Source organism: Meleagris gallopavo, chromosome 5, assembly GCF_905368555.1.
Source record: "Meleagris gallopavo chromosome 5, MGAL_WU_HG_1.1, whole genome shotgun sequence".
In the NCBI taxonomy this organism is placed as follows: Eukaryota; Metazoa; Chordata; class Aves; order Galliformes; family Phasianidae; genus Meleagris; species Meleagris gallopavo.
Window position 1 is genome coordinate 43,780,483 of NC_139408.1, and position 26,246 is coordinate 43,806,728.

At 35.0% G+C, this 26,246-nt stretch overlaps 1 protein-coding gene across 5 annotated transcripts in view; it reads right to left on the reverse strand.

The window, feature by feature from the left end:
- The window catches only part of TTC7B (tetratricopeptide repeat domain 7B), a 128,500-nt gene that overhangs the window by 42,402 nt on the left and 59,852 nt on the right, over nt 1-26,246 (reverse strand). For all 5 annotated transcript variants that reach the window (XM_085225497.1, XM_085225500.1, XM_085225499.1 and 2 more), the window contains 7 exons: nt 21,821-21,904; nt 20,667-20,771; nt 19,211-19,328; nt 18,962-19,019; nt 16,421-16,493; nt 14,892-15,052; nt 3,804-3,920 (listed from right to left, as the gene is read on the reverse strand). In XM_085225497.1, the coding sequence (XP_085081623.1) occupies nt 3,804-3,920; nt 14,892-15,052; nt 16,421-16,493; nt 18,962-19,019; nt 19,211-19,328; nt 20,667-20,771; nt 21,821-21,904 (716 nt within the window). The remainder of the gene's footprint in view (nt 1-3,803; nt 3,921-14,891; nt 15,053-16,420; nt 16,494-18,961; nt 19,020-19,210; nt 19,329-20,666; nt 20,772-21,820; nt 21,905-26,246) is intronic.

Here is a 26,246-nt window from a genome sequence, read left to right on the forward strand (position 1 = left end):
TGCCCTCCTCCCACAGAGGTTCTTGCTATAAAGGTTTTTGCTATGAACAAATTTAGTACCGAGCATCGCTAACCACTCGCAGTACACTATGCCAACTGCATAAGGACAGAATTAAGCTGAGCAAAACTAAATCCATATTTACTTCAGCGACTTTGTTGTCATAATTAGTACAACCAAGAAGCAAATACAGACTTAACTCGATTTATAACTAGCAGCTTTACAAAAGGCTTTATTGTGCCTTAATCTATTCTGTAAGATAGGGTACTTCTGTTTCAGCAGCCCAAGACTACAGATGCGAGTTTAAAAATCTACACTTTTCCCACACTAAAGAGAAACACTGAACTCAAGACATCTAATTTTAGGTAAAGATGTTATAAAAACATTATACCTACATTTTGAATGAAAAGGCAGCACTTTTACCTCTAGAGATTTGAGTGGTGTGGTGTTTGTGTCTTTTTTTTTGCTTTTTAACATGTACGTTAGCTATCTAATGCAGAATTTGATCCTAACTGTGGAGTTGGAACATTTTGAACAATTAAGAATAAATCAGGTTCCTAAGCACTTTCCACAGGTTTTCCCTGTTAGCTCTTGTGGAAAAATGCACTCAATTTCCACTTCAGTTGAAACTCACTGTCTGCCTCTCAGGCTTCTTGCTGATAGATTTGCTGGAAAACTGATTGGTCCAGAACTGTGATAAAAGATTCAGCAGAACAGAGACTGGAGAATTAATGGCTAATGGAGTAATTCTGTTTTTAGGACTCTAAGTTAGCACTACTTCCTATCAACTAAGATTTTAACAAACTTTTTTTTTTTTTTTTTAGAAGCAATCCACAAACTTAAAAATAATGAACTTTAAAACAACTGGGTTGTTAGATCAAATTAGCAAAGTGCAAAATTTTGTCTGATTCTTATACTCCACAAAACAGAAAAAAACTCTACAAAATTCCCATCTTAAAGTAAAACCTAAGGGATCTTAGTCTAAACTGCGAGAATGGAATTTAATACATCTTTACAGTTGCCCTCAGTTTTTAAACATCTCTTTCCAAATTTGATCTGAGAGAAAGGCAATAAACCTTTCAGCAACTCTTAATAGTTGCACGCTTCAAAAACCAATGAGACAACTTCCTCTCTTTGTATAGCTGTTATTAAAATGATATAAATAAAACTTTGCATTATACTAAGATTATTGCAAGACCAATTTCCTTACAGAATGATGCCATGATAGAAATCCACAGGAAACAGAAGGGGACTTTCTAGGACACATACTATCAGCTTTAGCTGTTACACCAGTAGTTGCATGTTTTCTGTATTAATTTCTTCCTCAGTCCACAAGAAATGACATGCCAAATATTGTAGACAAAGAAAGTGAGGCATAGCATAAATATCTTTAAAGCACATTACTGGCACTGTGGTTTGTACTGTTTTCTTAAGTTCTAGAAAATAATTCAACTGTTCAAGGAGCATGCTGAATAGAAACATGGCTGATGTAATCTTCAGTTTAAACACATTCCAAGTCTCATATCACAAAATGATTTTGTAAGTCTTATTGAACTATTTAAGGAGAAAAACGTGTATATACTGAGTAAAGACAAGTAAAATTGTTATAAATTAGCTGAACAGAGATAAGAGAAAATGCTGCATTTAGCATGTACACTGTGTGGTATCTAGCTGTTCAAAATGTATTTTTAGTAGTGAAAGATTGTTGAGGACAGTGAACCCAAGTTTAAACCACAAAATATAATTAACTGCAAGAAGAAATTCTTGACATTGATCAGCTTATCAGAAAGGTGAGTTCTTATCTCACTGGGAAAATTATACATAAAAATTAGTTTTGAGTCTAAATCAGAATAAAAAAACATGTTTCACATGAGCTTGAAGTATATTTAAATATTTGAAAATAAACATTTTCAGTTTTAGATTAGGAGAAGAAATGATAATGAGAAGAACAGTAAAGATTAAGAGACTTATTTTTAATTATCTTAAAGAACTACAAGAAAAGGCTTCAATTATTTCCAGTGGGAAAATAATTGTCCAACAGTATTTTTCAACAAAATAAAGTTTGTATTAAAATGAGAGGTAGGAAAATACTGATTTTACGCCACACTCCTGCACTGTCTGTAGTGTAGCTGAATGAAAAGAACTTACCAATTTCAGGCCAGAATGATACATTTTTCCCTAGGCAGACAGATTAGGCAAAACGTGAGAGAGTATTCAGCCCTTAAATTTCACATGGACCATCCAAATAAAGGTTTTAGTTCGGGATCTGCACTGCTTCATATAACTCAGCGTATGAATTGTGAAATTCATCACGATCCCTATCTATCGTCCTTTCTGTTTCATTACTAATTTGATCTTAATTTCTGTCACCAGGGAGTCAGAACCTCAAGACAGTCTTAAGCATCAAGACAAAAAGAGCAGTACTACCAGGCACAAAGTAGTCTGCTGTCCAAAACTGGCATAGCCAAAGAGTAGAGTTTTCATAATCACTGCTGACACCTGAAGGAAGCATTATTTTATATGTCCTGAATGTGGCATAGTAAGTCTTAGCATAGCAACAACATAAAAGTAATTACAAGCTGTGATTAGAGCCCTGACCTTTGGAGAGAATGGGAGAGAAAAAAAAGATGAGAGGTTGTGTGAAGTACATTTAAAGCATCACTGAAATTAAGATTGCAGAGAAATTTTAACTGTTCTCTACAGCACAACCTTCTCACTAAAAATTCTTAAAATCACCCCCTAAATAATCCCTTTCCCCAAAACCCAACGAAAGAAAGCAAACAAAAAACACCACCATCAATTAGCTTAGAAGAAAAAATTCTGACGTACTTGCTTTCTATCAACTCTGAGTCCTGCTCCATAGTGCAGCATCAGCCTATATAAATGAGCTAGGACTGACTCAGGTGGGGGCCTCCAATGCTCTTTCCCCTATTTTCTCCAGTACTCACAGTCCCCAAACTTTTTCTGCTCCAAACTGCTCATAAGAGGGAAAAAAATTTCACTAGCCCTAAAGTTCCAGCTCTCCTAGTCTTCTTAGAGGTACATGTGTTTACGTAACTGCAAGATCAAACAAATCATCATACCAACTATCTGATACAATGGGGTACGAATCTCTTCTTATGTAGCATCTCTTCTCCAAAAATTTTCAACCTTTGAGACAATCAAATAGCAGGAAATTCTGTTTATACTTGTTTTCCTGTTTATTTCACAGGTGATCAGAGGTGTGTGGGGCAAAGGACTAAAGTTGTTTGGAAACTCAAAGAGGACTCTTAACAACTTATACTTGCTAAGGCATTTGAAGAACTGTAATAAGTTCATAAGCCACGCTTCTCTTAAAAAAAAACAAAAAAAGCTATGATGGCTTCTCAAGCATGTTATATTTATCCTTGTGATCTCCTTTGTTACTTTAATCTTAATTAATGTTTAACCCTCTTTCATTCTATTTAGCAAAAGTGCTTTAACTAAATTTCTACTCCAGCACTCTGTCCACTAGCTGATATAAAAGGTTCTATAATTCAGATCAGGAGGAAAAACAAGACAATGCCAGTACATAGAACCACATCGTATGTCATGAAGTTCTGCCCTTTCTGCAATCTGTTCTCATCAAAGCAGAGCATATTAGCTTTGGTACACATTACTTCAGAGAACTCCAGGTGGTTCCTGCCTATCCATCAGGTAGTGTCTTAGCACTTCCAGTTCTCCTCAGGGTTTGTTAATTTGTAATACCAGAATAAGAAAAAGGAGAACTGCTGACCCAGTACTGCCCTGTCTAATATTGCACAGTCTAGAACTCTACAGCACCTTACCTTGGGTTAGTGAGATTATAGCAGGATTTCCAAATCTGGAGCATGTGTTTACAGGTAAGGAGTGCTTCATCTGGGCCTCTGCACAGTGATTCCAATTTGACTTTTGTAAACAGTAGTCTAGAGAAAAATGAAAAAGAATTAAGAGAAAGAAAAGAGATTCAAGCAAAACTTCTTTAAAGATATCCAATCGCAGGCCACACTGGGGAAATTACATAACTTCAAAGATGGTGTTAATTCAAATCTTTGTTTCACTAAGTAATTGCAGTAAAGTCAAATAATAAATTCATCAAAGTAATAGTACCTTTTACAAGAAACAACAGCTTACAGGATTTAATTTTTTTAGCTTTTTTTTTTTTTAACGTAAATAAGATAATATTTGCTTAAGGAATTAGCTGGATCACTGAAAACAGTATTTTGTATGTTGAAGAGAAGAAATGCTTTCATTAAGGAAAATCTTCTACTTTTATGAGAAAGGAATCTGTTTCCCTTAAGTTGGCTCACATGAACTTAGGAAGGAAAACAAATCAGTTTACATGCTACTTGCCTGTAATTCATAAACTTTTTTACTATCAACTTCTTTTATAGAAAATAGAAGAGGCTATATTGAAAAGATGCCATTAGATCAGATAGATACATGGCAGTTCATCAGCATCAGTAAGATTAAAAAATTTATAGCACCATGCTATATTACACTGCCATCAGCAGGAACTGAACATTTTTAATATTTTAAAGTGATAACATGAAGAAAGCACATAATTCATTAAGTACACAGCAAATTGTTCCTAAGCAGAGCAAGCACTTGCTGGAAGCCACTATAAATTAATTCTGATTTCAAAGTTGATGCTTCTTAAGGCAGCAACACAGACAACGTGCGTGCATAACCTCATAAGATGACAACTGCGTATTCCTTTTACATGCCACACACTAAGGTATCAGTAGAAAGTTTTTCGCAGAGATTAACTTGGAAAAACACCTTCCCAGATAACTAAAGAATATGAATGCAACAGGACAATAAAGCTATCAGTCAATTGGTATGCACATTTATAGACATCACAACATCTGGGAACAGATAATACACTAGAAAAACACTAATTTAAAAGCAGATTTTAGTATGTTGCAAGATTAAAGAGCACAAAGCAGGAGGAGAAGATACAAATAAAACTGTTAGCCTACTTTCCATTTTTAAATCCAGGTGTACTTCGGCATTTTATTCCAGTACAACCTCAATCATCCTAAGTGAAAAATTTATTTGATTGGTCATATGGTTTGTGTGGGAAGACTGAGAAGGGTGGGCATGTGTGAAAGCTCAGAACTTTCTTATTCCAAATACAAACTTGTAGGCTGTTAATAGCAACTGCAAACTGCCAGAGGGTTTTCTCAAGAACAAGAAATGATAGCGAGTGCTTCAGCACGCACAGTAGCTAAAGCTACAGCATTGCACCGAATGTCCTTTACAGAAAATACGCAGAATATGAATCTAAAAGTCAATTCTACATTGTGTGTGTTGCTGGGACTGAGAAGAAAAGGGAATACAGGCCACTGCATTAGTTAAGGGAATGAGCGCCTGCAGATAAGCACATGGAATAAGGTTACATGGAGGCTCATCTGATGTTACAAAGCAATCACTTATGCTTTCCTCTTATAAATAAATCACATTTTAGTGTATGGGGATCTATATAGATCATTTAAAGTCACATTCTATTTGACAGAGTGCTTCTTTGTAGATATTACTTTAACTGTACCTACGTAACTGGAAGAAAAAACGTTCAGGTCTGTCCACCATTTTACCCAGGGAAGAAGGAAAAAGAAGACAAGCAACATCTCCTGCCCCTCAGACTGTCACATCTTTTCCATCTGTGACATCCCCCTCCCCAAAGCCAAACCATGTCCAAAAATAACAGCGATGTATTTAATACAATGTTTCCCATTTCTCTGTACTTTAAAACAAGAAAGTGTTTTTAACAGTATTTTTATTAAGAGCATTAAAAAGGTTTTTGTGCATGTAGTTTTACTTTTTTTTTTTTTTACAGTGATTTTGAAGCATTTTACAAAATGTATGGAACATAGTAAGTTCACTTGCACTGAATTTACAAGTCATTCTAGAAACAAGACAATTGTAATAAACATCTTATTGTAAACAGTCTACAGATAAACCTAACTAATACTAATAGCCTTCAAAAGCATTTAAGACTTCTAGAAATGCCATAGGAGAGAGGAAACAGGAGGTCAGCAAACCACTGAATGCTTGCAAGAGGTAAAAGAAAGATTTAGTGGGAGATAGAATGAAGGAGATGTGATTATTAAGAAATGACTTAAACACACGTGTACAAAATAGCAGGAGTCTGTGTAACAAAAATGTAAGAACCTGGACTAGTACACTACAGGACTCAAAGGAAAGATAGAAGGGAAATATTCATGCAAGAATTGAAGCAGTGCATCAGAATTCAATACTGTTCATGCACCTGGAGCATATGCAACATAATCCCTGTTTCTTACAAATTTCAGAAAACAAAAAGGGCCTGAATGGCTGCACGTTTCCAGTATAGAAACAATAAACTGAAAGTATGATGGGAAAACACTCAAAATTCCATGAAAGGCTAGACAATAGCATCTAATGCCAGGATATACTAAACAGACGTGTGTGTGTGTGTGTTTATAAAAGTACCACCATAGTGTGGGATTATTCACATGCTAAAGCAAAAATAATCTTTTGGACAGTAATGCTTGCATTTATAAAACCATAGAGAGCAGCTCCCCTGTAACTGTGAAATATTTTGACTATAAATCAAAGAATAACTAAGACATTTTACAAAAGTCAAATGAGTTGTTAAGAGAAAAATGAAAACATGCCAACTAAAGCTTTACTTAATAGATGGCTAACGAAGAGATGAAAAAGAAAGAAAGCAAAGGTCAGGAGCAATACTGTGAGATGAACAGATCTCTCTAGCTTAATTCCTCTGAGTTCTCCATAAACATTACTGGAGAAATGAGTCAACAACTAGATGAGCAAGCAGCTCAGAGATAAGTATTATCAGGAAGATTTATGAAACCATGAGGTACATCATCCGAAAAAGGATTTTCTTGTAAGGCCAACTTAAAGCATCTGTGGAAACAACTCCCCTGGAACACTGCCTGCTTTACTGACACTCCGATTACGGAGTTAAAAGCTTCAAAAGGAATAGTCGTAGTAATTTTCACACACATTTTTAATACACTGTCAAAATTGAGAGGTAGAATGATGAAAATCAATGTGTACATTTTATAAGAGTATCAAACCATTTATCTCTGTCTGTTTGTAAGAGGCTAATGTTTAAATTAGTGGCACACAGAGCAGAACAAATCTCATGGTGGAACAGCACTCATGGCTAAGAATGCAAGTAGTGAGGAATAGACAATATTCATGAAATGTGGAATGGTATCTGTCAGCAATGTGTGAAACTGGAATAAGCAGACACGAAGAGAAATCTGCTTGGATCAGATCTCTTGGGGAAGAAAAGTAGGTAAAACGGCTAGGTTTTGTTAAAGGTCTGTGACTAGGAAGACATTTCGGCATCACTGCTTGACATGGATGTAGATCTTTGACATTGGATAAAAATAAAGGGAACTGCATAATTTTAGGAGAATAATTATCCAGATTTTATCCAAATTGAGAACAAATCAAACTCCTAAGTGAAAAGGCTTTATTATTCTTGGAGCTAATGGCTGATCAATTTACTAAATAGTTAGTGAAGCAGCAAATGACTCCATTACTTTAAGACTGATCTCACTAGCTAATGAGGACATTATAAAACAGCCACTCATAAGCTAACCCATATATTGCTGGATTTTTCTTCAAGCAAAGAGTGAGAAGTCCCAAATGGGTTTATAACCAGATCTTTGAATACTGACAGGATATGCTGAAATAACGCAAGAGCAAAGGTTAGCAAAGATATCTATGATACAGAAAAGTCTGGACTTTAACAGGAAAATGTTACAACACTTAAGGACTTGCATCTCAAGTTGAAGGGGTAAAACCCAATGTTTGACAAATCGATCATCAGTAAAACTGTGCCAGTAAGATACCAGAAACCTGTAGGGATTCTACGAAGAACAGCGGGAGACAGATGGGGGAAGAGAAAAATCAATACAGAAAACTACATCTTTGGTACACAGTAAAAGATAAAGCTAAACTAGGGATATTAAAAGCAACAAAAAAATTAGTCTTCAAAGGCGTTTTTGTACCTAAGTAGGATGGAAAAAAAAAATTCAGGAATGAACCTCCTACCACCATAATCCTTAGTTTTGTCATCTCTGACATGAAAACAAAAATATATAGGGAATGGGAACACTTTAAACTAGAAGAAAACTAATGCATTCAAAAATAGTCCCTTTCCCAGTATTGTAGAAATAATAATACAGAAGATTTCAGGCAGTAAAAATGTTTAGGAAAATATCGCATCTGTAAGTATAATGATTGAAGAACAGCAGCTATATTGCTGGTGTTCTTTTAAGAGAAGATAGATCATTAGAATTTAATTACACACAGAGAATTATACAAAAAGAAAAAATAAGACAGTACAGGAAGGACGTGGAGCTCTTGGAACAGGTCCAGAGGAGGCCACTAAGATGATCAGAAGGCTGGAGCACTCTGCTATGAGGAAAGGTTGAGGGAACTGGGCTTCTTTAGCTTAGAGAAGAAAAGACTGTGGGGAGACCTCATTGTGGCCTTCCCATATTTGAAATGAGTGTATAAACAGGAAAGGGAACGGATGCTTATGAGGGTGGATAGTGATAGGATGAGGGGAATGGTTTTAAACTGAGAGAGAGGAGGTTTAGATTAGATATTAGAAGAAAGTTCTTCACACAGAGGATGGTGATGCACTGGAACAGGTTGCCCAAGGAAGTTGTGGATGCCCCATCCCTGGAGGCATTCAAGGCCAGGCTGAATGTGGCTCTGGGCAGCCTGGTCTGGTGATTGGTGACCCCGCACACAGCAGGGAGTTGAAACTAGATGATCATTGTGGTTCTTTTCAACCCAGGCTATTCTATGATTCTGTGATTAAATAACATTGAAACAACAATGAAAAAGCAGATCATCATGCACACTCAGTAAAGAAAGACTGGAGAAAACAGTCTGGGCAAAAGTTATTCCAAACCAGAGCTGCCTAACAGCTAGCTTTCATCAAGGTGAGACTACAGTCAAGAGGGCAGATGTAATTTTAGAATGCAGTAGTTGAAGCAGAAACAGAAAGAAACTGCCTATCTACAATACCCTTGTGAGGTCACATCTGGAATGCTAGAATAATTCTCATTATAACAGTTACATACACAAAATTTCAAATTGGAGCAGCTGCAGAGAAAGGCTGTGAGGGTTATCAGCTGACTGGAGACTGCAGAGCATGAAAAATATTTAATATAGTCAGTCTAGCAAAACAAAAGAGGTACAATTTCTATGTACAAATACAGATGGGACAAGCACCATACAGGGAAAGAACAGTTCATCTAGAGGACAATGTTTCCACAAAAAACTAGCACATATAAAAGCAATACAGATTAATAAAACACTGAAGACGGAAATCAATTCTCCTATCATTAACAATGAAATTGTAGAACAGAATGCTTCCTCAGTTTGCTTTCAATAGACTGCAGAAGAGATGGGGAAAAATGTTTAACTGTTCTTAAAACACCTCATGAAAAGCATTACAAAGTAATGCCTCCCATTTTATTGTGGTACGGCCTCCATTGCACTCTTTGAAATATGTTTCCCCATATATTTATTCACAGTGCAGTAGCACTGTTTCTCAGCAGACAGAAGCGGTAGTCAATCCTGTGATGTTTGGTGGAGTGTATACATGCTGTATCCCATCTTAGGAACACACTGTCCTTACAAAAATGCAAATCCGTAAACTATAATGAAGATAGTTTCTGACTAAAGCCAGAACAAATTAGTTATACTTGAAAACTTTCTGGTTTCCTGTCCTCAACAGCCTGCGGCAGCTAGTTCATAACCCAAACTGGGACTCCTTCAGTCAAGTTTCAGAGAGGTATCTACAGCCTAGCCATGCCAAGCAAATATAACAGTCAGGGATAATGCCCTGAGGATAATGACAAATTTGTTACATAAAAGAGTATCTACCTATCAACAGCGCCTTGGTTAGTCGACCAATCTGTAAAAGCACATAATGACAGTTAATATAAAGCACACACAAAAAACAAACAAACAAACAAAGACATTATGGAAAGAAAAAACAGAAGCACCGATGCTTCGTGCAACTCCCTGAGAAAGGGAAGGAGAGGAAGGTAGGAAGCTCTGCACCTGGGAATTAATGGCAGGATGGGAACAGCAAAGAGCTCAGACTGGATATTTGGAATATTTCCTTACTGTGAGGGTGGTCAGACACGCACAGGCTTCCAAAGGGAGGTGGTTAATGCCTCATGCCTGTCAGTGTTCAAAAGGCATTTGAATAATGGCCTCATTAATATGCTTGAATGTGTGGTTATCCCTGAAGTGGTCAGGCAGTTGGATCAGATGATCTTTGTAAGGTCCTTTCCAACTAAACTACGCTATACTATTCATGACTTAGAACTAGAAACTTCAAGACTTACAGATATATCAGTCCTGAGAACAAACTCACGCCCAAGACAGAAAAGACCAAAATTAAATGGATTTAAAAAAGCTTTGTGTCGAAAGTTGACAAGGATGCATACAACAGCCTTCCCAGATACACGACTTTGGCAAGGCCAACAGGTGACTGCTTCTTGTCCATTCATATATTACTGCACTTTTCTCAAAGAATTCCCAGTGCTCTACTTATCAAGAAAAAAAAAAAAAAAGTGCCAGCTCATCCAACACCACACATAACAGTGCAACTATTCCCAATCTTGGCAAAATAAACTAGTGTTATCTATTCCCTCTAACTGATAAATACATCCCTCTCCCACAAAACAGCTATGAGTGTATCATCATACACTCCACGTACCAACAGCTCTTATGTTATGCCTACTTGGACAACAACAAATTTGTTAATCAATGATTTGCAATTCTGAGATATTTACTGTAGCTCTGGAGTCCTGGAGGGTCAGGAACGAAAGAATTTAATACTTTTTTAGTGAGGAATAATACACTGGCTTGATGCTTCTATGAAAGACTCTTGGAAGAAAAAAAATAGCCCATCACACTTCAATAAATGTAAATGTTTAAACTGTGAACTTAGTCTTTAGCTGTCTTCAAACCTGTTACCATATGTCTTTCCTTTTTGAGTGCACTTAACATTAAAATATCATGCTTACACTCCTCAAATAACCCATCTGTTGTTCCCTACTTCTCCTACTTCAAAAATTTGTCAGCTGTTATCCATTGCAGTTCTCAATTTTCAGCATAAAATTATCAATTAATATTCAATATTTATTTTGCTTTGTTACACTAATTTCAGGCACAGTACTTAAATTTAACTGCACCAACACTTGAAATAATGACAGAGAACCTCAAAAAGCTAAGACAAAGAAAATAGTATCATAAATATGTCACCTAGCTCTGTCACGCTTTATTGAAAAACTACTTTTGACTAACCACAAGGTAGAACAGAAGTGTTATTTCAAGATTTCATACTACTAAAAAAAAAAAAGCACTAAGATTTAGGCTCATAACAAGGGTAAAAAGACAAGAAAGTGTCTTGAAAAGGAGGTCACAAATAAGGCTCCTCAACATAGACCTGTGCATGAGATATAAAAGTTAATTATGGAGCAGTGCTCACTTATAAAAAGCCAGAAATCTCTTAGCAACTGAAGGATTGGATTTACTTCCAAAATGTTCTCTTCCCAAGAAAAAGGCATTGTTTATTTAATCAATGCCTCTCACCAACACGGAGTGTCCAAAGCATTTTGGCTTTTCTCTGTCAGCTTTCAACAGAGTTCAAAACAGTTAATTCAGTATATTAGCAGTAACACAAGACCTTAAAATAACTAAGTATAGCTGTTACCTTGGGCTTTACCAATGAACTCTAAGAGTTATATGTCTTGTTGGTTTAACTGCAAAGATGCAGTTGTCACAAGTAGTGCTCCATAGCTGATGTTGAGGGAAATAAATGGAGGGAAGACAAGTAGCCCCAGTATCAATGCAACTCAACAAGCACTAGCTTGCATCATACAAAATACACCTTCAGATTTAATGCACACATCTAGGACTGCTTATATAGTTAAAGTAAGTAACCATTAGGTTGAAATAAATAAAATTCAAGGCAAATCCAAACAGCAAAAAACATTCCCTTACCTACACCCTCACAGTTAACTACTTTAGTAGTTTAGGATATATTGTGGCTCCTTCTAGCCTGCTCTCATATTTTTGCTTGTTTTCAAGAGGGTCACCTCACCAGTCTACTGTACAGTTTGATGGCTAGCACTCAGCATCATCTGTGGCTGTAGATTCTGCCAGATGAAGGAGAACTGAACTCTGCATTTCTACTGCAAGGACAAGCTGTCTAATGAAATACGGGAAGACATAACTTCATCAGAACTGTAACTTCTGATGAATTCAAATGCCTTAGGACCTGATGAGATTAATTATTTGGATTTTTTTTGGTGCTGGCACCTTACTCTTACCCATCTCATCAGAGCAAGGTACTCAGTCTTGTTCACAATAAACTTACAGTATACAATAAGCTTGAATGAACAGTGCTAGAGTTATTCAGCAGGTATCTTGTATTTGACTATTTCTAGAAAGCATTAGTACATACCTATTTCACTTTTACAGGTTTATTACATTTTCCCCAATAGTTTGTTCCCTTAATCCTTAAGGTCTCAGTGCAGATTGCATATTTATGCCAACAATATAATGGACAAAGAAAGAACACTTAACTCTCTTTTGAAAAATAAATCTATATCTTGCTGTTAACAGCATAGTGTGACGTTTGTTAATTTCTTCCACTCCTTTGTATTAAGACGAGGCAGAATTCTTTGGCTCTGTTAAATTCCTTTCTGTATACTGACCTAAAGATGAATGGAGCCAGATCATTATCTAATCAAGCTATACTTGTTTAGCAACTTTCAAGCTCTGTAGTACAGGAAAGTTAACAATAATTTAAGATATGATGGTATGCCCACAGTATTCTTCAAATGCTGAACATGAAACAATTCTGGCAATAGCAGCTCTAAAAGGTTAAAAACTGACAGATAACACACTTATTAAGTGATTACAACAGGAAAGTGCTTTAAAATATCCATTTCTCACAGTGTGTTCTATTACTTCCTTACAATGTGCAGAATTTCACAAATACAGAGCATTAATAAGCTTCTGAAAACTTAGAATCTTTTCACCAAAAAGATCAAAATAAAACATGCAGCTGTGAGGAGGGCAGAGGAACACTCAGTGAAACAATGCAAGTGTACCATGCAGAGGTACGCGGATAAGAGTAACAACAAAAGAAGAAGAAACACAAAACACAAGCATTGTGTTCTACTTCAGTGTTTTCCAAGTACAGTGATTCATTACACTGTAAATCCACAAATGTATAATTTTGCATAAAACCGTGATAATGGATATTGCCTAAATATAGAGAATACCAAGAAAAGCCTTGCACTTTGCAGAGATTCAGACATAACTGAAAGACTAAAGGCAAAATATGATGATATTTGAAATTTTTACAAAAGCCAATGAGTATCAACAGGAAATAATCAAAAGTTTAACTAAAAATGAGCAAGCCTCAGATAGACACAAGAAGATCACTTCTCAGTCTGCTAGGAAGTACTATGAGATTGTATCTTATACAGAAGTTGCAGTCTAAAAGACTCAAGAATAAACTAAGCATTTATGTTTGATATACACACACATATATATTGACAACTATATCAACAGCACCAGATATTGTGTGCATGAACAGATTGTAAACTTGAGGTCGTGCTGATAAATCCTTACAAAAATAATCCAGTTACATGAAGAAATCAATCCAAATTTATCTTATTGACCAGATGGGGCTGGCTGCTGTCACCAACAACTGCAGAGAGCACACTAAGAATCACAAAGTCATTACCTTGACTTCTTAGGAACTGGAATCAACCTGACAGCACTAAAGAGAAGATGCTAAAAGACTGCCTAGAAATGCACATTGAATTCTTCAGTAATTGTTGTATATTTGACGGAAATGCCTAGTAGAAAGATATTCCTCTCTAGTGCTTCAGTAGGTTTTTAGATAGTACACTATTTTACCACTGTGTTTGTACCATACAAAATTGACAATTGAGAACCACCGCTAGGAACGCATATAATTCACATACGTACTTACATTATCAGAAAGATCAGAACTTTAGAAAGATCAGACAACTCAGGTTTAGCCATAAAATGTAGTTATAAACATAAACAAGTACAGAGAGGACATTAACCATACTTTTAAAGCCCACAAGTATGTTTTGAATGATCCTTTGTTTTCTCACTAAAACAGAGAGAACTGTAGTTTCAGAAATACTTCTTCTAGATCATTAATTATTCTGAGAGAAATAGCAGTTTGCTCTTTGCAATTTACCTTGTCACTAAGTAGCAGAAGATGAACCAAGAACAGGTAGAAGATGAAAGACCATAGTGCTTTGATCATGTTTGTTTTTAACAATGGTAGGATACAAAACTAGGTAGCTGATACTTCAATTTCCTCTCAAACCAGGATTTACTGGCAGAGAACCCTCAAAGTACAGACAGGTCTAGGAGAATATAGTTCTGAAATCCTGAAATGTGTGAAAGCACCTAACAAGAACACAGTCAATTCATACAGGAATAGATGAAGAAGAAAATGTGAAACAGCAGAAGGCTATAAAATGCAGTTATATAGAACTGGGGGTGAGCCACAAAATTTCAGAAGAGAACTGATATCAATTGAGGTCCTGGTCAAATTTATGAAGAAAAAGGCAGCAATAATTCTCACAGACAACAAAAAGGAGGCATTCAACATCAAGGAACAGAATGTTTGTTATTGTATTACAATCAGGGGGAAACAATACTGGGGGAAAAATTAGAAAAAAAAAAGAGCAATTTCAAATCTACCCTCTCTCAAAATTAATGATATAAGAATATTAAAAAAAAAAAAGAGAGAGAAAGCATACAAATTAAACATGACATTTACTCACATAAAATTTTCTGGGTATTCACTCAAGGCCATATCAATGATGTTCAAAGCATCATGGTAGTGTTTCTGGGCTGATAGCAAAAGTGCAAGGAGATGAAGAGAGTTGGCATCATCCCCTTGTAGCTGCAGAGCCTGACGAACATAACCCAAAGCTTCTGGTATCTGATTAAAATCAACAAAAAGCAGAAAAAGAAAGCACATCTATTAGAAATATTGCTTAATACTTAATTATGCACCTGATGTTTTTACACTGTTCACCAAGATATCATGTTGAATTCTATTGACACCTTCAGAGCATTACTCAAAAGTTTAAAAATAGACCCAATGCTCAAAAATGAATTGTAAAAATCGAAAAATATATTAACTATGAAAAATAAGTTGCAATTAAAAAAAAAAAAAAACACTTCACTTTAGTCCTTTAAAATGTTAACCTATAGATAATTTATTTTTTTCAAATATTGGCTGTATTTTTATATGATTTTGAAATATTTTATTTGTAATACACTAACAAGAACGTACAGCTAGACTGCCACAGTAAATTCTCTTCACACAGAATTTCATGATCTTCTGTGTTACCTGTATTTCTACTAAAAGTAAGTAAAGTAAGTGTTAAAACCAGGAAAACTAACTAAGCAATACCAGAAATTCGGAATTCAGAAATACAGTCATAGCTTGCTACTTGAAGAACAGTACGTGATATTAATGGGGCAATCCATTTCACTCTGACTTTGCTTAATGTCTCTGCTGCTCATTAGCAATGAAAAGCAGTCACCAAGATTGTGTCAACTACCATTTACATAACTACTACCCAAAATAAAATTGACACAGGAAAGACTTATGTCATATACAAAGCAATTTTGCATTATCCAAATTCTTGTGATACATGGTAGAACACTTATCTTCCTTACATTTAAGAGCTGTTCAAATTAGACTCAGCTCTGAACTTTCTTATAGCTTTAAAACACTTTCCAAATATCATTTTAAACATGTTTTGTAATTTTGCTCACAAACCTTCTACAAGCATTCAGAAAAGACACGCATCTTAGCAGATGCTGCAGACGTAAGCATTATCTAAGATTCTCAAAAGCTAGATTCAATAATTTCCTTCTCTTGATAATCTGTAAGCATAGTTTACACGTAATAGATGCATTGTGTGGATGTGCTTTCAAATTTGAATTTTCTTGCTCTCTGCTCAGCAATATAAAGGCTGAAAAAAAAAAAACCAACTGAATTTCACGTCTTATTTCTGATCCTAGGACTGGAAATACTGTGGTAGAAGTCCGGAGAAGTACAAAAAACCAAAGATGTTGAGAAAGAATATTTCCTTTTTTTTTTTCTATTAAAAAATAAATAAATAAATAAATAAATAAATATATATATATATACACATACACATATATACATGCATATATGCACTAAGAAAACCAGGATTTTATTGAAGAAAAAAAAAATCACCTGTATCCAATCAGCAGATATAAGTCTTAAAGTTCAAGTGATAATGAGAAGCTGCACTTTCAAAAGAGAACTAACCTGTCTGGATATGGCAAGCTGCAGTGCCAAGTAAAATGCTGCCAGATGATCTGTTGGAGACAAACTGTGAGCCCTGAAAAAACAAAGAAACAAAACTATAAATCTTTTATCCTATTAATACAGGTAAGAGATACATACATATTGTGTGGATGTGCTTTCAAAGACAAGAATGATGTAATCTACAGGAGAATTACTCAAGCATTTGCATTAATCCTGATCAGGATGGTTCTGAAGCACAGAATTTGAAGACCAAGAGTAGCAAAGTAGATCTGAGATTTATTTCTTTAAACTCCCAAAGTTTAAGGACATTTTCAGCATACTAAGCCTCCTAGGAAGCTAGCTACCTCCTGGCTCTGGTTTTTTTTTTTTTTTTTTTAATATTAAATTAGAAGAGTACTTTGCTATGTAGTAATGTAAAAAAAACTTATGTTGGATGGTTCATCATGTACCTATGTTTGAAGGTCACATGAAGAAAGCTATGCTGATGATTGTTTTATAAATAACTCCTGTCCAAAAAAAGGTTTTGTTGAGCTTTCCAATAACAGTGTTTCTGTGCTTATTAATTCCTGAATTATTGGTAATTACCGTAACTGCAAGTAACATAAATTATCAAAAGAAAGAAATAATATTTTTCCACATTTTTTGAAGTTTTTTTGTTTTATTTTGTTTTGTTTTTGTTTTGAGTGTTGAAGTCATAGAATCGTAGAATTGCTCAGACTGGAAAAGACCTTCAATATCATCAAGTCCAACCACAACCAAACCATACTACCATAACTGTAGATCAGATTTGACTTGTTCATATTGACACAAATCCCACAGAAAACAGTCTTGTAACAGATTCTATTTTCAACTGTAATACAGCCATTCCCATACTTATTTTGTATGGAATTTTGTATGGTGTTTGTGTTTGAACACAGGTATGGGTTTTTTGTTTTTCTTTTTGGTAGGAGTCCGGGAACTTTAACATAGAGACAAAACAAGTAATGACTGTACCCCAAAATGATGTGTAGTAAACACTGGGCAGTACAAATGGAACTATTTTTCAATGCATTCTTATAATGTAGGCTCAGGTAGAAGTAGTATGTGTAATAATCATCTTCAGAATATATAATCAGTCTTCTTTATAGGCAGAGAACAAAATCCTTTAGAATATATTACAATCACAAACCTTCTGCCTCTGAACTATGCAATCCTGTCTTCTAGGGGGGGCTACTTCTTATTTTATTGAATGTTTCCTTAAAGAACCAGTGGTGGCTGTTGCAATTTCTTTTTGTTTTGTTTTCTTTTTTAATTCAAAAATCAATCAAGACTAAGTGACTCTGAAAAGGAGAGATTGCATCCTGAAGAGTACTAGTTCAGTCACCAAGCTTCAGCTAGTGACAGAATAAAGCTGTTACTATCTATCATAAATTCAGTGAGTTCTGTAAAACTTCAATTCACATCAGCCACAGGAAAAGCAATGAAAGTCTTCCAAAAGAAGTCAGTGAAACAAACACCCCCTCACCAGTGCATAAAGATAGCAAAAAGAGCCTTCTCAAATGGCTAGTGAACTGATGGCCTTGAAAACTAGCACTGTTTCCAGCAGAAACCTGTATTTCTTCAGGAATAGGTCCTTTACATGAACAATTCAAGGCAAACAAACAAACAAAACAAAACAAACAAAAACTAACACTACAAAAATGAAATAAACAAAATCAATATTGACAAATCAAAATACTGTATTCCAGTACAATTGTTTGTTCTGCACACTGTGTAGGAGATAATGGAGAATTTCAATTCCTATCTCCTGAAAAAAAAAATTGTTTATTTAAAGAAGTGTGAGAGAAAATGGTCATGATTCTGCTAAGTGGAGCATGATTTGTCCAGAGCAGTAACAAACTTTCAGTAAATCCTCTACCTAAATCATCAACACAAGCAACTAGCAACACCATGATACATGCTGAAGCCTCTTTATCATTTGTAGAGTTCAAACTGTTTATAATCAACTATTGTCATATCCATCGGTATTACTCCCATGTAAAGCACTTCAAAGATGGGTGCATTTGCGATGTCATCACTATTAAATCTCCATATAGAAAATAATTATTTTCCTAGCTTACTACTTGCACTTCACTTCTCATCCACAGCAGCAGGTCCTTGATCATTTTGCCTCTATAGGCATAATTTCAAAAACCTGCTGTATAATCTGATCAGCAACTACCTCTTCTAGAAACATTCACATTGAACCGTGACTTAGAACTTTGTACCATATCATTTTTCCTTTCTAGATCAGAACAGAATACTCCTTTAAGCAAATATTTTATACTAGAAAATCATACAAGTGTCTTTAAAATGAAATAAAAGGAAATCCTTATGAATAAATTTTGACATTACTGGCAGAAAATGATGAAATGAATGTTAAAGAAATATGTTCTGTACTCATGAAGAATAACTCCCAGAGGTGAAAACCTTTTTCCATAGTCTTACAAATCCCTCTCTAACACAAAATAAAGCTTTTCCCTACATAAGCAGAATGAAATGAAAAGATTAATACCCACTCACCTCTGAAATGCAAGAAGAGCCTTTCTCTGCAAGACCTCTTGCATCCCTCGCAAAGATGCTGAAAAGGATATATTTAATCAGTGATGTACAAGATCAAGGGTTTACATTCCACGTGCTTACCAAAGTAGTGATAATACATGGACTGAGAAAAGTGGTTGCACATAGAAGCTTAATATTAAGTTTAGCATTCTCTTGGTTTCCTTCTTTAACCAACACGAGAATTTCCAGACGTGTTTATTCGTATCTTACCATCAGTAGCCTGCAGACTGTAAGTCAATCCTAGTGCCAAGTATCCTTTTGCTTTGAACTCAGACGTTTTGTCTCCAAGATCAACAACCGTTTTGGCAAATCTTTCTGCTTCTTCCAACTGAAAATATTATAAAACATCCACGTAAGTCTAAAAGTAGCTGAAGCTTACATGATGTGAAGAATGCACAGCATGTTTATTACGCTTACCAAGAATGTCACGATCTCAGTCGTGATCACTGTAAGGACTATTTTCCTTTTCATTAAACCTAGGTTTTCTTGCTAAATCAACAATATAGAATGCAGATTTAAGAACACTGAAGCACTCACTCTTATGGTTGAGAGAAATACGGGAACATAATGCCCAGACACTGTGTTTTCACCTTTTAAAAAATGAAATGGCATTTCTGCTCTATATATGCCATGTACAATTTTTTGCACTTCATATTCAATCAGAGATATTACTCTGTCAACCATTTTTTTAAAAAGAAAATCAATTACAAAAGCCATGATTCCACAACTCTGCAAAAAAAAACGTATAGCCATGCAGATCCCTGCATCACATACAACATTGATTCAAACTCATAAATAAACACATAAATGACCAGGGCTTTAACTGCATACCCAGGCTATCATGCTATTCAACAGACTTGAAAGGAAAAAAAAAAAAGTTTGAATCTATGCTAGTAAATGTAAATGCTAAGTACAGCAAGTTACATACAGAGTCAATCCATAGGAAAAAAAGAAGTACAATCTATAGGATCTATGTTAATTACTACTGTACTTTTGTCAGCCTGAACAAGTCACATAACAACTACTGTGCTATTTTCTCAGTTTCTGATTGTGACCTTCCTTTTTCCTTCACATCCTTTCTGAAATAATGTTCTTAAAGTTATATGTGTATCTTGAAATACCACATCTTCAATCACCTGAATGTTTTTCATACAAATACACTAATTTCAAGGCTATCTAAAACACAGGTAACACTTTTAAAAAAGACACTGCCCCTTCTAAGAACTCATAAATGCCAGCTATCTCCAAACATAGTATCAACAGTAGAGCATCTTAAAAAATTAAGAGAGGTTTGTCCCATTCACTTCTCAAGATAGTTATTTTCCTCTTGCAGAAGTCAAGAAGTTCAAGAAGAAACAGAAGTCGGTTAAATTTTTAATCTCTGTATGCCAACAACATTTCAATTTGTAATTCACTTTAGGTGTGTCTTAGATGAGTATCAAGATATGCTATGTGGATATTCATAACCATTGCTGTCAAGTATTTTCAAGCCATACGAACAGGGATGCACATGTGCATATACTTATCTGCGATGTATCTTCAGTGATGATGTAGTGCATGTAATCACTGTGCAAAAGTGCTACATCTCTAATCCAACATTTTGTTGCACTTTAATGTCAGCTCTTGCTGAAAAAAAAAAACAAACAAAAACAGTGGCAAAGCTTACCCAGTGGAGAGATCCCATACAGAGCTTTGCAGCAAGGAGAGGAATAGTTGCATCATCTGGTTTCAAACGAATACATTCCTTCAAGACTTTAACGGCTCGAGCAGACTGTTAAAAACATTTTTCATTGAAATTACTAAAAGCATAACTATGTTTCACAGATATAAGATTCCTGTTTCCATTATTGTCTCTATTTTTCCCATAAGCAAGGAGTCAATACCAAACATTTTGCAAAAATGTGCCACAACTCACACAAGTGAAACACATGACTGTAATTGCTGCTGTAGTTTTTTTTCCCTTATGAAATATGATTAAGTGTTCCAGGAGACATATTTGCTCAGGATGTAATTTCAATAGGTACATTTAAAAGTTTGCTAGGCCTGTGAGCTCACAGCATTTCAGCAAGGCAAATGAAAGAGCCAGAATGCAGGCAGTCATATGAACAAGCTGTGCTTCAGTGCTCTGTGGGAGTTAATGCAACACTTAAGAATAGATATGGTACAGGACTTTACAATAGACTGTCACTGCTCCACTTTTATTTATTTTCCTCTGTCCATTCACAGTTCGAAAGAGAATTTTAAGTGAACAGAGAATGGCAAGAATAATTAATCAAAAGGAACTGAAAATGGAAGACTGCATCTGATAACATAAGCCGCTAGGTTTAAGAATTAAAATAACGTATCCCATTTTACTTGCAAAGGATACACTGTCTAGGACACAGTAAGAAAGAAGAAAAAAAAAAAAACAAAACCACACAACACCAACACAGAAATTCACAAAGGAAAAAGAACAGAAGCATCGTGAATCAGCAATCGTCTATATCGGCATAAACTTGGTTCATCAAAACAGTACTTGAACAAAGACGTTCCTGGAAAATGTGTTCTGGTATAAAACACTACTGTGTTTGTTTAACTTAGCTTAAGCCTGATGTCAAGACTGCTCTGACCATCAGCTTTCAGTCCTCATGAATTAGAAAATATTGAAAGGATTGTTACATCCTTTCTATAGCAGTAGGCATAAATTCACAAATACAGCGAGTTGGTTTATTTAAGAAATTATTTTCAAAAACACTGCAGATGAAAAATTATGAAAGTGCCAAATATTGTTATCAAAAGCCATAAAAAAAAAATATATAATCTCCAAAAATTAAGACTTACTTTTCCTGCTGCCATCAAGGACAATGCAAATTGATACCAGAGATGGAATTCTTCAAACGCAAACTTCATGGCTCTTTCTAAACACTAGTTTTGAGAACATTGTTCATTAATGGCATATTCTTTGATTATTAAGATATAGTAGTATAAGATTTCTTATAGATAAACACCTAAACCCCATGTAATCACAAATTTGAATTATTTAAATAAGCTGACAGATTGCATATGGAAGAAAACAAACTTGAACAAAAAACTTATTTCTGATATGCTATATTTAAATATACCTATCCACACTATCCTGCTTAGTTTGAGAGAAAGAATGAGAGATTTCAGTCAGCTTACTCTTAAATGAAGGCACTGGGAGGAAAAGCTCCAAGAGGCAAGAGAAACATTAGTTTCTTCTTAGAAAAGTAACTTTACTTTAGAAAAGTAGAACTGGACACGGACACTCACTGTAAATTGTGAACACTTGTGTAGCAGTGGCACCATACATACTTATTGGTACTACTTAAAAGATGAGGGAAAGTTCACCCAAGAATATTATTTCTAAGAATTTTAACTTATCACACTAAGTATTCTGCTGATTTTTTGATTTAATAAGTGAATGCCAATAGGAAATTTGTTATTACTATACTAGATTTAATATATTATATTAGCATTATATGTTAACTTTGAAGGTTTCGTATCTGCTGCTATCAGTAAGAAAAACTTCATTTTGCTACACTCTCTTTAACTAATCAGATCAGGTCCAAAGAGTTGAAAGGTTGAATATTTCTCTAGATTAAACTATTTTAGCGTGAACTTTCTATTATGCAAAGTCCAATTAAGGAAGCAGCTTTTCTGCTCTAATAGTTATAATATGTATGTTAAATAGCAATACCATGAATTATCTTTTGCATTCAGACTCAGGAAGCACAGACAGTTAAGTAGTGCATTGCTATGTAACATCAAAAGCTGAAGCAAAAAATAGCTCTGAGGATGAAAAAACAAAAAATATGTTTATGTATGTATGTATAACTAATGCCAGCTATAATTTTTCCTACTATACAGTGTTCAGCATCAAGACTATTTCTAAACAGTATTTTTATTAAATGACAATACAGGGACAGAAGTTTCCTAAAACAAATCCCAAGTGTTGCAAAATGTTCATAGTTAGTATTTATGTGTATCAAGTTAAATATCTATTAAGACAAAGCATTGATCTTTTTTTCATCATTGGAAGTTAAAAGATCAGAACAGAAATCAAATGAGCTGCTTGGATTCATTTCCTATTACTTCGGACATTTGACAGAGATGTCCAGGTGAGGCACAGTCCACCACCTCCACACATGGAGCTGGCACAAAACAACAGTTGCTAAACTTGTCTCTATCTCTACTGATTAGTACAACTGTAGTCCTCATCTGAGTGCTTCTAAATGAAGAACAATGAATTCAACCTTATGTTTTTAAAATACTCTTTATTTTCTTTTTTTTTGCTTCATTGAAAATTAATTGCCCATTTTAACTGATGGAAGATTGTATCTGAAGTTGTAGAATTTGATAATAACAAAATAATAAAAACAAAGTATAAGAACAAAGAACGCAAAGGTCTTCCATCATAGAGAATTCTAGGACTGTGTTTCAGTGTACTAATTAATGAACTATGTACTGCTCTTTGCTGTCCAGCCTCCAGATCTCTGCTGTTCCAAAACACTCTCAGAGTGAGACACGACTCTGACAAAGTGAGAGCAGATAGTGACATGCTGGACAGGAGCTCCTTGCTAACGGCACTTGGCAATTCAGTCACATACTTGTCTGACTACAAAAATAGTGTGGCAGTTAGAAAAACAAATACTTGGACTGACTGCATTTTACTGTGCTTAACATCCATTCTGGAAGTATTAACACGACTTCATTTAGAAACAATCCTGCTGGATGATATTAAGAACAAGAGGGTATTTCATCACAGACAACACCTCAACATCCAACGTCTCTATCTTTGCTTTTCTGAGTTTGCGTTAGAAATATATTTAACTCTCTATCAACTGCTTTTCTTTTCTTTAGGGAACTTGAGCAAAAGGAAGAGAATGACAATGACAATGAGGAAGTAAGGAAGAACTACATAAAATAGGAAATTCTGCCTCTCATTTATCTGACTTATGGTGCTTCTTGACTGATCTTAAAGCACTGAAGGACTTTCCAGTGAATGGAAAGCAAAGAATCAGTTTAAACTAATATTTAGATTGTAGAAGTAGAAATAAGAAAATTTCTCATGTAGAAATAAGCTGGTCAAGACCTAGAAAATTTAAATAATGCTCAATTTGAATTATAATAATAATAATAGTAAACTATCTATGATAACTTAAGCAAAAAAAAAAATCAAATCAATGATCCTGGCCACTATGTAAACATATCAGACGAGAATTATTAATGCTTCGGAAGAAATGGCTAGAAAGCACCATAAAATATGAGTACTAATTCTGAGTCTGACCACTTAGAGAAACAAGATCTATTATTTCCTTAACAGTTTTGTCCCTCCCTTTTAAACTCCTGCACACTTCACAAAGATAAGAAGTCAGTAGGAGATGGATCTACAAAAGATTCTTGCTTGATAACAGAAACAAATATCCACAACAGTTCTGGACATCAGAGAATCTCCAAAAGGATTAACTCTTTAAAAAACCTCAGCTACAGAAAGATATCATAGACATACTCCTTTAAGTATAAAATAAATTGGGATTCATGAATTCCAGGATACCATAACTATTTTCTATATCTTTGAGTTAAGAAGAATCTGTCCTGTTAGCAAGAATCTGCCATGGTTAGGAAAATCCCAGAAAAAGGAGAGTATCATACACCAACATACAAAGGGGTTTTCCAGATGGCTCGAGCAAGCACTGCCTGAGACCCTTATTTCAACAGAAGTCCAGTAGTACTGTCTAAGAAGAAAATGTTTGAAACTAAAAGGTTGGTTACATACTTGACTATCCTCTATAAAATTTTACAGGTTACATGGTCTTTTCTTCATTATTTCACAAAACTATTAGTACAGGGCAAGAGTTGTAAGCACTGCACACATACTACATTTACATAGGTGATTTATCCAGCAACATGAAAACCTTGTAAAAGGAGTGTTTCTGAGCTAAGAAATCCCAAATTCAAAGGAAATGACTTAATGAAGGAGGTCAATAAGAAATATATAACAAGTCACAATACCACAGAAAACTGAAAGTTAAGATAACTTTCAAGATAATGGCAACCAACTTAAGCAGTTGAACATTTAGCATAATCCCTCTCCTGAAAGGCAGAAATGTAGCTCTTGATATTGACAAATCACCATACGGACAGGTAATGTTCAAAGCATTATTGAATTCTGTTGTTCAGCATTATGGTCTTCTAAAAAGAATGTGCTTGAAGCTAGAGATTAGAAAGATGAGTATCTAGGAAAATTTCTGGTCTGGAAAATTTCTTTCCTGGTAGGACATTGATAAGCTCCAACATGTCATATCCTAAGAACCTTAAAAAACAATCTGATGACAGCCAGATTCCTGTCTTTAAGAAGAGATTTATGACAGCAGAAAGTTTTTTGATCTAGTTAAAAAAGCCATAATTGAAAGCCTGTTGTGTACAAACTCCATAAAGAAATAACGTCCTCAACCGTGAACATGACTCAGCATTAGAATAGTAGAATAACTTACTAGAATAACACAGATATGACAAATTTTTGCTCATTTAATGTTCTTACATTGTATTTTTTTCTATAAGTAATCAGCTACAACTTAACCAGAAGATAACAAAATACTAGAACTGGTCAATTTCCACAGTTAGATAGACTAATGATGTTTTTTGAGATGGAGCTGCAACTGCTCTACTAGAACAATCATCACTAACTCACAGAGAATAAAGCTGGCAAAAAAATTACATTTCTGTTACATAACTTAGCAATGTTACGTTAACACTTCTGAATTTGCATTTAACGTAATGCTTATAAAAGCTGCAGACTATGGGTCACAGGATCTAAGGGCAGTCACTCTCCAACCACTCACTGAGCTGTAATGACCTCTTAAAGTTTATGCTTTCTTTGTTCTTTTGATGACAAGACATGGAACAAATTAGGTGTTCTAATCATTCCCTGACAAGGTCCTGCTGGAGATGTTTGTATCCAGAGTATCTGTATGCAAAAGTAAGAATTGCCTCTTGGACCAGGTCTTCATAACATGATTATGTTCTACTGTAGGATCAGAGTCTCCATGAACTTTCATACCCTTTAGATTCAGAAAAGACCTTCTATTGTACTAACGCACAACATGCAACTATAAAATGCTTTCAAGAGGAAGAATACTCAAATTCAGAACTTGATATCATAGTAAGTCTCACTATCAACATACATCAGAAAAAGTCTTTCATGAGTAAACTTTCATTATTAAAAAAAGTTTTATTTTTATCCTAT